General features: G+C 41.8%; 1 protein-coding gene across 1 annotated transcript; it reads right to left on the reverse strand.

The window, feature by feature from the left end:
* Positions 1–897: 897 nt before the first annotated feature.
* On the reverse strand, positions 898–7,311 carry LOC101441039 (olfactory receptor 9S13-like). The gene is made up of 2 exons (XM_058301245.1): positions 6,798–7,311; positions 898–4,646 (listed from the first exon to the last, which is right to left on the reverse strand). Exon 2 carries the CDS (start codon positions 4,628–4,630, stop codon positions 3,683–3,685), a length of 948 nt encoding a protein of 315 aa, XP_058157228.1. The 5' UTR covers positions 4,631–4,646; positions 6,798–7,311; the 3' UTR covers positions 898–3,682.
* Positions 7,312–11,856: the final 4,545 nt, after the last annotated feature.

Raw genomic sequence — 11,856 nt, forward strand, 5'->3', positions numbered from 1 at the left:
TACAGAAATGACTGAAAAGTGGTCTCTGACCTTAAGGCATGTGGTCTAACCCCACACCCACCCCAACATTCACATCTAGTATCACTGTCATATGCAAACTGCATTGGTAGAATGGTCCTAAGTGGAGAATAGAAATGCAAGAGGGGGACAATGAGGACTGTCCTGGAGTGGACCCAGGGATTGTGCTGGGGGAAAGCACAGGGCACATGATAGAAGCAAGGCCATGGGCTATCCAGGAATGTTTACTCTGGGTACTATTGTAGAGTTGTTGTAAGAGGACCACTAGCTTTATGAGGCAGGGGAGAGTCAACAGTGGACCTGGGAGAGCACCCTCGTGGCCATAGGCCTGGGCTTGGCCTGGTGAGTCTTGACCTAAGGTCAGCCTGCTGGGGGCCTGAGGCAGAGATGCACTTGTAAGCACTTCCCAGGGCTCTAATAAACTCCCTGGTGAGAGATGTGCTATAGAGAGGCTGTGGGGGGCCATGGGAGTGTGAAGACACAACTATATTCATGATTGGAAATGCCTAGGGTTCAGTCATCCTCCAAACTCATGCATTCTTGAGTGTGGGAGTACTCAGGCTAAAAAGGGCACATTCCTACTCCTTGTTCTAGATTTTCAGGGTTTCTTTGGTTATTTTCATACTCGGTTTCTTCACTGAAATTTTTGAATCAATTTGTTCAGTTGTATAAAATAAACCCTGTTAGGTTAAGATAATTTTGAATATATTAGTTGTGTTGTATAATGAAGATTTTATAATGTTGCATCCTCCTATCCATGAGCATGGCATATTTCTCTATTTATCCCATTCCCCTTTTATGTCTATTGATAACAGTTAAATTTTTATTTTTGAAGATATTTCACGTCATTTGTTATTTTTACTCTTAGATATTACAGAGTTGATATTACCACATTTTATTATTGCTTTTTAAAAGCAGTTATAATTACATCCATAAAATCCATTCAAAGTATACAGTTCATGGTTCAAAGTACAATCAAAGAGTTGTGTTTTCATCACCACAATCAATTATAGGACAATTTCACTGTTCCAAAAGGAAAATCCCATATCTCTTAATTCCCCTATTATTGACTAATCATTGGTGTGGTATCTTTGTTACAAGTAATGGAAGAATATTAAAATATTACTGTTGACTGGTCCAAAGTGTGCCTTAGGTATATTTTCCCCATATACCCCTATTATTAACACCTTGTCATAGTGATATATATTCATTCTAGTTCATGGAAGACCATTCACATAAATGTATTATTAACCACTTTCATGGTCTACACACAGTTCACTATGTTATACAGTCCCATGTTCCATCCTCTAGTTTTCCTTCTAGAGGCATACATGACTCTAAATTTTCCTTTAAACCACAATCACATCTGATTCAGTACTGTTAATTATGCCCACAAAAAATGTGCCACCATGACTTCTATCCATTTCCAAAGACTTTCAAGCATCCACATTAAAAATTCTGTATGGATTAAGCAGAAGTACTGAATTATTTTAAAATTCAATAATATATCATGAACTTGCTCAAGAATGACAAACAGCAATCAGTTAGACCAAAGACTCTAGAAACAGTACCACATATATATGGAACACTTGGTTTATAAAACAAAGATGACACTGTATAGTGGTGAGAAAAAGGGTATTTAAAATAATAAATGGTCAGGAAGATGACCATATTGAAAGTTGAATTTAAGCCCTACCTCAAAAAACCCAGAAATGTTAATTTCATGTGGATTGTAGATCTTAATTGCAAGATTAAACAAAACACTTCTTCAAAATATCACAGAAGAATAACTTTTTGGATATAGCATAGATTCTTTAAGCATAACACAAAATGAAGTATCCATAAGGAAATGATTGATAAACATGTCTTGTTTTGAATAGTTTGAGAACTTTTGATAGCCAAAGCCAAAAAATAATCAATGAGAGTAAGAATATGCAAGCCACAAAGTGACAGAAGGTATTTGCAGTTCATATGTGCAACCAAGGGTTCCTATCTGGTATAAAAAAAAAAATCTTTATAAATCAACATAAGAAAGACAACACAGTAAGTAAAAAAAATGAGCGAAACATACACATTACAAAAAGAATGTCCAAGTGGTTAGTAAATATATGAAAAGATGCTTAGGCTCATTAACCATTAGGGAAATTAAAATGAAAATCACAATGTGTTGTAATTACACACCCACCAAAATGGTTAAAATTTATAAAAGAGACAATATGAATTGTGTATAATGGTGTGCAGTAAGAGGAATGCTCATGCACAAAAGGTTCTTCATAATAGACATTACTAAACCTTTCTGGAAAACTAGTTAGTAGTATCTTAAAAAGTTGAGTAAATCCATTACTAGAATGTCCAACAGAAATACCTTCAACACTGCAGCAAGACACAAAAGACTGTTCAATTCAGCATTATTTTAAGAGTCCTGAATTGGAAGTGACCCAAATATCCCTCAATACCAGGATGAACAAATGAATGATGGCATCTTCATTTACTCGATTATTACACAGCAATGAAAATCAGTGAATTGTTGTTAAACAACCACACATGGATTAAACACCCAAAGATATTGCTGAGCAAAAGAAGTCAGTCAGAAAGGAGACAATTGTGATGGTTCTAATCATAGAAAACTCAAAATCAGGGAACTCTAATCTGTGGGTGAGAGTCAGGATAGTGGGGTTGCCCTTGGAAGTAATGAGTGAAGGGAGCACTGAAGGGATTGTTGGATTGGTCCATTCATTTTTCCTAACCTGGGTGGTTGTGAACTCCTTGACTTGTGGGCTTGTGATTTGGGTCTATTTCTGTAGATTTATGGAAGTTCTAATATCAACATATATATGTTTCTACTTCTTCAGGTCTTCTATTCTGTGGCATGTAAGGGAGATGTCGAGAGTGGAGCTCTGTGGTCATCCTTCCTTAGTCTTGGGAAGGCCAAGGCTGGAATATGATGGGGCAGGAGATGTAGGAAGGCCTGACATACAGCAGAACCACCATGTCTACCTCAGCTTGCCCACCTGAAAACACTCTGAGAGAGGTGCTCTAGTCAGAATGGGACCCCCACAGCCAACTTATTCCTATTGACCACTATGGCAGAATTCCTTGGCTATTTATTTAAGTTATTCTTTTAAGCTGATCTCTTTGGCATGAAAGGTGGACTGAAAAGAGACCATGGTTGGTGGTAGGAGATGCTCATGGAGGCACGACAGGAAATTACAAGGCCCTACAACTGGGAAGATTATGAGAGGAGAAGGTAAATGGTGTAAATATTTTTTCTGCCAGGTTTGATCAAGACACACAGAAATCCAAAATTCTTCCTGATAAAACACCTGGAATGGCCATAGTTACCTGATAGATAAGAGACAGAAGACCCATCCCACGGAGAAACCGTTCTTGTCAGTCCACTCAGTCTTAAGGTGTTTTGCACCTTCATTTGCTCCTTTAATGGGCCTCTAGGGTTCTGGCTGCAGAACAAGCTGTCTCCATTTTGAATCTCAGCTTACTATGGGCCTGGTCCTTCCCCTCCATTCAAGAAGGGTTAACTGATTGGATTCGTTCCTCCACACATCCAATAACATATTGACGTGAGGCATGTGGGGTTCCTACCTGCCTGGTGTCTCCTGAAGTTTCCCCCAGCCCCCAGGACACCATCTCTCTCTTCTGCCCTCCTTCATGTGGCCACGTGTCTCTGGCCGAGCCTCCGCAGTGCCTCTTTCACGTCCTTGTTCCGCAGACTGTAGATGAGAGGGTTGAGCATCGGGATGACCTGGGTGTAGAAAATGGACACCACCTTGCCCTTCTCCATGTACTCCACAGCTGCTGGCTGAGCATAGATGACAAACACAGTCCCATAAAATATGGAGACTGTGGTCAAATGGGAGCCACAGGTGGAGAAGACCTTACGTCGCCCGGCTGCGGAGCGCATTCTGAGGATGGTCACAGTGATGTAGCCGTAAGACATCAGGACAACAAGTGTGGTGCTCACAATGATGATTCCGCAGATGCCGAACATGACCAGCTTGTTGAGGGCCGTGTCAGTGCAGGCAATCCGGAGCAGAGGGGGCACATCACAGAAGAAGTGGTCAATGCGATTGGAGCTGCAGAACGGGAGGCTGAACGTGAAGCTGGTCTGCACAATGGAGTTGAAGCAGCCTCCACAGTAGGTACCCAACACCAGGTAGGCACAGGCTGAGGGGCGCATGGTGATGGGGTAGCGAAGGGGGCTACAGATGGCCACGAAGCGGTCATAGGCCATGACGGCCAGCAGGAAAGACTCAGTGGTACCCATCAATAAGAATGAGAAAAACTGTGTGGCACAGCCTGTGAAGGTGATGATCTTGGAGGAGAAGAAGGTGGTGAGGGCCTTGGGGGCAATGACAGATGAGTAGCACAGGTCCAGGAAGGAGAGGTTCTTGAGGAAGAAGTACATGGGGGAGTGGAGACGGGCATCCAGGGTGATGACCACGATCATGGTGAGGTTCCCCAGGAGAGTGACCATGTAGATGGCCAGGAACACCACAAAGAGAAGGGACTGGGTCTCAGGGCCACCCTCAAATCCCACCAGCACAAACTCCTGCCAGGAGACCCCTGAGAGGTTTCCATTGCTGTGGGGTGGCATGGTGCTGATGCTGAACCTGGGAGGCAGAAGAGAGGCAGGAGAAAGCAGGAGGGAGAAGGTCACATTTGGATTGTCTCACATCCCCCTGGAGCATTACAACCATCAGTGCCACACTTTTCACTGAGCAGATAGACAATAGTGACTGTTGTACTTTAGATGAGTTTGAGATGCCTGAAAGGGGACATTTATTCTCATTAATTAAACCATATATTTATGCTGAGCCCTCACTCCAGGGGAATCTGAGATGTTCCTGTAGGGATGAAGAGATTCCTTTCAGAGCTGAGGCATTCATGGTGTAAGGACGGAGTTTATATTTCCTTATCCTCCTTCTAAACACTGTCCTGTCCCAGAGGCGAAGCCCCCTCCTGCGCTTCTTCATGGATCTGATTTTGACCATTACATATCTTATTTTTCTCATTGTTAATTTGAGAAAAATCTATTGAGCACCTCCTTTCCACCAGAATTGTGCTGTGTCACCACTGTAGCTCAGGTGAGTCTGGACACAGGGATGACTAGTGCTCACAAGGCCAACATGATACTTTCTGTCTGTCTCCTCTGCAAGACAATGAGCCTCATCTAGTCTCTGACTCCATGCCTGAGCACTGCAGCACTCAAACAGCTAGTTCTATGCATTCCTGAGACCTTAGATATTTTTTCACAATTTCCAACTGTCAGACACATCATGGGGAAGGGACTGGCTGCCTCTGGTTTGTGCAGTGGCAGTGTGGGGATATATGCCACTTGCAGAGGATAGAATGCCCTCTCTTTGTCTCCATCAGCCCATTCCCAGGCTCTTCAGCAATCTCCTCTTGTCCTGAGAGTTTTAGGAGGCCCCTCTCCCTTCTACTTGGTCAGCAGTGCCCTCTTTTGTATGGTGCCACCTGGATTCCCCTGAAACTTAACTCTTGTCTGTCTTGCCACAGCATAGAGCACAGAGGAGGCTGTGAGGTGCTTGTTTACTGCAAAATATTCATGGAATCCAGTAGGAAGAAGAGGGAACCCACCTTCAGAGGAGATATGGGTGAAGGATCCAGGTGAAAGGGGGCAGACCTCAGGGCATTACAATGACTCACTGTGGCTGAGTCTTGTCATGGTGGAGAGGCTGCCTGGAGAGGAGTGAGCTCCCTGTGAGTGGGGGGATGCAAGATGCCATCCAGGACTCTCCTCACCTGTGTTCTCTAAGATGCTGTCTTGAACAGCTTATCATGAACCCAGGAGTTCCAACACACATGGGTGAACAGAAGGGATAGGTTGCCCTCCTTTCTCTCTCAGGACAGTTCCCCTCCAGCATGGGAACAGGGAGCAGCACTTTTGAGCCATGATACCCAGGCTAGGTCACCCAGGACACTGGACCCTGCCTGAACATGTGAGGGTGCTAGGCTGGGAGGATAGTGTGGAGGGAGAGTAAGAAGGTGTCTGCCCTGTAGTTCTCCTGGAGGTAACCTTGGGATGCCTTTGGTGCAAAGTAGTCCAGCTGAGTACCCCACTGCCCCTTGCAGAAAGTGGAGGCCCAGGTGGCTATGCAGTCTCAACAGTCCCCCAAAATTCATAAGTTCTCTATTGTAATCAACAAGGTTTTCATATACTTGATTTCATGAACATTTTCTCTTGACAGCCCTGGCATTTGGAGTAGAAGCTACATAGGTTGAGTGATAAGGAGAAAATAAATTGAAATTTCCATTCACATATCCTGGCCCTTTGGTTTCATTTGTGAACACGACCTGGGATCCCGGGTGTTCCCTGAATGGAGTCTCCAGTTCTACTAGGGGCATCAGCCTGCAGTTCAAGTGTGAGCCCTACGTAAATGCAGTGAAGGGACCCTGTGATGTTCCCTGCAGGACCATAACTTGTCCCTTCCCTGTCCCCCCAGTAAAATGAGGTCCAGGCTCAGCAGCTTCACCCTCAGGTGGAGATTGTTAGAAAGGCAGAATCTCCCACCCACCCAGACCCTTACTCAGGACCTGTACTGAAACAGTCCACAGAAGGTCTGAGCCCAGTTGAGCAGTGGAGGGGGCAGTGCTCCCCATGACCCTGATGCTCCAGGTCAGGCATCTGGTCACCTATGGAGAGCAACCTTGAATGCCTACTGTCTACTCAGTCCTGCCACCCCCTGCACTAGGGTCTCTTTCAACTCCTGCATCCCTGACAGTGGGTGTCTTGACCTTACCTTTTCCAGATGATAGTCAGGATTCTTGCTCAGCCACACCAGGTTCTGTGCACTAGGGTCTCCTGTGCTCCTGACCCCTGGTCTGTTGATGATAACAGCCCACCCTGAGGACCACCCACCTCACCTGGCTCCCTCAGCAGTGAAGTGAGACTGGGAGAGGGGCCATGGTGGGTCCCTCAGCAGAAACGTGAAACTGGGGAGAGGAGTAGAGGTGGGCCCTTAGTGGCCAGTGAGAACTGGGGCCAGAGGCTAGAACTGCTGCCTGCAGGACCTCCCAGCTTTTCCATGGAAATAGGAGAAACTCGTTTCAGCTCAGCTCTCCTCATCCTGCAGTCCGGTGCCTTGTTGAGTCGTCTGTACACAGGGTCAGTCTGATGGCAACTTTTTCTCCCCCTCCACAGCTGGGGCTCGGGGCCTCACGTGGCCATTCAGTGGAGACCTGGGACCCTGCAATGCATGGGGCTGCCAAATCCCTGGGTTTCAGAAGCTATAGCCCTGTTGCTAATCCTCTTGTGATTTTCTTGACCTCCAAGATGGCATATGGGAAGCCTGAGATCCCCTGGGAGCCCTGGAGCAGAGCCCTTGCTCCCTTCTCCTCCTCCTCCAACCCCCCCCCCCCCACTTCTGTAGACCAAGGAAATGGACTCATGGGGGCAAGCATCCTGGGCAGGATGACAGCCTTTCTACTCCAGATGAGTGATTCTGACTCTTTGTGGACCCACTGATCTGGGAAATTACCTTCCCTTAAGAAATTAGGGAGTTGTAAGATCATGTCTAAATTCTCCCTCATTTCTTCTTATTTAGTTGTGTTTCCAATTCTGCTTAAAGTTCTTTGTTTAGAAAATTCAGAACAAACATGCTTGAGGAAATTAAAGGAATTAGGAAGACATAAAATGCAGGAAATGCTCTCACCTTTAACCCCATAAAATCTTTCAGTTTAGCAATCAAAGCAATAAGATCCCAGAGGTGTGTGCAGGCTCTTTGGGTTTTGGGCATTTTTGTACAAACCTGACCATGACATTCATTAGCTCTGCGTCTGGAGTTTCAATTGACAACACTGAGTGCTTGTCTTTCTACATCAGAGTACTCATTTCCTCATTTTCATGTCTCTACATGTACCTTTGCACAATGTCCTTTCTCCATCCTTCCAATGACAGGGACATTTCATAGTGAAAAATGATCAGTTCTACCAAATGTTGTGTAACAAATTTGAGTACAACTAATAACATGCAATGAATGTGCCACAATGATGAAAGAGGTTGTTGATGTGAGAGGAATGGGGGTGGGGGGTGGGAGTGTATGTGGAACCTTTCATATTTTTTAATGTAACATTTTTCATGATCTATGTATCTTCAAAAAATACAATAAAAAATAAATGCTCAAAAAATAAAATAAAGTATTTTAAGTAAAATCAGATAGAATGAGAGAAAATGTGTGTATCCAAAATATGGCTGAAATATTTCCATGCCCATTTCCCTAACTGAGAAAGCAAACAGACTTCAAAATAATCCTCATCTGTTGGCTTTGAATACACACAGTAAGTACGTGTCTCTGACATACCCAGAGCAGGGCATTCAGGAACTGCAGCACACACGTTCCCAGGAAGCACAAAGAACGTCCCTGAAAATCAGCATAAGACATTTCAGAAGGTATTTGATCATTGGGATATGTTTTCTGACACTATAGTAGACATCAATAATCTACAATAACCAGCCCTACACAGCAAAAGTGGGAAATTAAGCAATGCACAATGCTGGACTCCATGGATCACAGAATTATCACAAGAAATCAGAAATATTTGAACTAGTGACAATAAAAATGAAGTTAAGTGGAGTTAGAAAGAAATTTATATTTTTAATTGCAAATATTGCAATGGAAGATGGTTGAACATCAGTAATCACAACTTCTATGACAAGCATGTAGGAAGAGAACAGCAAATTAAACACAAAGCACATAGAAGGAAACATTGAAATCAATAAATGAAAAGCATTTATAAAAGAGATAGTCAACAAAGCAATAAACATGTTTGGGGAAATTCACAAAATGGATAGATATTTTGTAAGATTCATGGAAGGACATTAGCATTTAAAACAAATATTTATATTTTGTACATATTAAAAGTTTGTGAGCAACTTTATACTGATAACATGAGATGCTAAATCCACTTAACACATTACTTGAATAACTAAATTGCCATGATCCAACATAAGATAAAATGAAATCTGAGAAGCTCAATATGATAACTAAAAATTTGCTGCAATCAAATAGACTAAGATGATATTAAACTCCTCTGGAGAATATGAAAAAAAATGACACACTCCTCAACTCATTTAACAGGGCTGCTATAACTTTGATAGCAAAACTGACAAGGATATTTCAAAAACGTGAATTTATAGATAAATATTTCTCTTATAGAGAGACCCCCAAAATCTAAATATAATCTTAGCAATTTGTGATGAAATTTAAAAAAATGTTTTACCTAAACAATAGCTTAGATTTAGGAATAAAAGAGTCATTTATTTTTCCAAAATTAGACAATTCTTGATTATTTTCAGGCATTAAAGCATCAAATAGTTTTGTGAAGAATTTCAGAAAAAATAATAGAATTTGTACTTCACTAATGATAAAACCTCTCACCAAATGGTGATTAGGAAGGACTATTTTTACTATGACAAATGGTCTCAGGGAATGAATGAGTGACCAAAGGAAGGTATGATTAAATAAATAAACAAAGGAATGCTATGCAGCTGACTTCACATTTAATGCTCACATATTTAAATCTTTCATTCTCCGATTTGGAAAAGATAAATATGTCCATTTTCACCACTTTTTTTCAACATTGTAGTTCAGAACATAAGGAATACAGCAAACCAAGGAAAAGATATATGAGATAATATTATTTAGAAAGGAGGAATTAAATCATCTCATCACAGCCAAAGTAGATAGAAACCCAGGTACTGGTTCTCCTGGAGGCTTAGGAGACCCAAAGGTTCTATGGTCATGGCAGATGGCTCTGGAGTTCAGGGCCATGTCAGTTGACCCTACTTTGGAATTTGTGTTCCTGAGTGTGATGGAGTTGGACTCAGATATGACCTTTCTATACATGCCTCTTCTGTTACTTTTACTGGGCCTGTGGTTGGTGTTTGGGTTGGTATATACTCAGGAGACTTGAATCTCTGGGCTGTCCATGTGACAGCCAGGCCCTGAGTCTCAGCAGACTTGCAAATCCTACTCTCTGGCTTATTGGACTTACCCCAGCCAGCTAACAGGGAGGTGAAGAAGATTAACCACAACACCAGGGAGCCAAGAGTGCCTACAACTGCAAGCAGTGGAATTGCATCCATCATCCATGTGGAATCTAAACCCCCTCTTGATGTAGAGGGGGACTGGACTTAACCATCCCAGAGTCCACAGGATGGAGGAATACAGTATAGATTAGAGTGTAATTACTGGTGTTCTGCTGGGGAACTATTGTGATTAGTAAGGAAAGAAATTGTAGTGATGTGGAGAGGGTGGCCATGGTGGCTGCTGATGGTAGGGAGAGGGAAGAAGAGATATGATGTGGGCACATTTTCAGGATTTGGAGTTGTCCTGGCTGGTGCTGCAGGGACAGATGCTGGACATTTTGTGTCCTGCCATGGCCCACTGGGTAGAATGGGGAGAGTGTAGACTACAAAGCAGATGACTGCCCATGTGGTAAAGCAATGCTCTAAAATGTATTCACCAGGTGCAGTGAATGTGCCATGATGATGAAAGAGATTGTTGATGTGGGAGGAGTGGGGTGTGTGTGTGTGGGGGGGGGTGGGGAGTATATGGGGGCCTCGTATTTATTGAATGTTGCATTTAAAAGAAAATAAAGAAGAAGAAAAAATAATCTCATCAAAAATGTCCTGGCTGGTCAAAATCAATTTCAAAAAATCTACAATCAAGTACTGGAGTTAAAAAATCATTAGAAGATTCAGTACACAAAAATTAATTCCATTTCTATATACTAGTAAAAGAACAGTGATAACATTAATTGAAATTGCTGCTTATGATAGCATTTGGAATGTCAAATATCAGGATTCAGTTTAACAAGATACATTTAAGATCTATGTTTGAAAAGTGCAAAACTAATCGGAGAGTAAATAAAATAATACAAATGAGTCATATATCTTGTTTATGAATTGGAACCAATATTGTTGTGATGTAAAATCTTTTCAAATTAGAAATTATTACAATTCCAATAAAATTCTAGGCATGGATAATTTTATTTTTTAAATGTATTTTTTAGAGTTGTTGTACATTTCCAGGAAAATACTGCAGTAAGCAAAGAGTTCCTATGTGTGCCCCCTCCTCAATTTTCCCCATTAATTGCATTTTCTATTAATTTAATGCTTTTGATACAATTGATGAGCCAGGATTATGATAGCTATATTAGTAAGTAAGGGCCATAGTTTACATTTGTATTCATTCTTTGAGTTGTTTAATTCAATGGCTTTGTTCAATTTTTTTTTAATTGAGGTTGTAGGTTTATGGAAGATTCCTATGGCTTTTAAAAAAAAAGTTTTTAGTGGTAACACATATTTCACATAAAATTTAGGTTAGTGGTGCTATTTGCATTCACCATGTTGTGCTATAATCAATACCATAGATTGCCAAAACTTTCTCTTCAACAAAACTGTGTACCAATTCAGTCTTAACTCCCTGTTCCCCACACCTACTCCTGCCCCTGTAAGCTGTAGTCTAATTTCTGACTATGAACTTGCATATTCTAATTAGTTGCTCTAAGTGACATCACATAGTATTTGTCCTTTCATACTTGGTTTATTTCACTCAACAGGATGTCTTGAAGTTTCATCATTTTATAGCAGGTATCAGAACTGAATTCCTTTTTTAATTTAATTAATTAGTTAATTAAATTTGTCTTTTTTTAAAGATACATAGATCACAAATAAAGTTATGTTAAAAAATATATGAGGTCCCCATATACCCCACCCCCACCCCCCCACTCCTCCCACATCAACAACCTCCCTCATCGTGGCACGTTCATTGCATTTGATGAATACATTTTGGAGCA

Source organism: Dasypus novemcinctus, chromosome 7 (genome assembly GCF_030445035.2).
Source record: "Dasypus novemcinctus isolate mDasNov1 chromosome 7, mDasNov1.1.hap2, whole genome shotgun sequence".
NCBI classification, from domain to species: domain Eukaryota; kingdom Metazoa; phylum Chordata; class Mammalia; order Cingulata; family Dasypodidae; genus Dasypus; species Dasypus novemcinctus.

Excerpts from the sequence above, each read along its gene's own strand:
- LOC101441039 (XM_058301245.1), bottom strand. The coding sequence starts at position 4,630 with ATGCCACCCCACAGCAATGGAAACCTCTCAGGGGTCTCCTGGCAGGAG.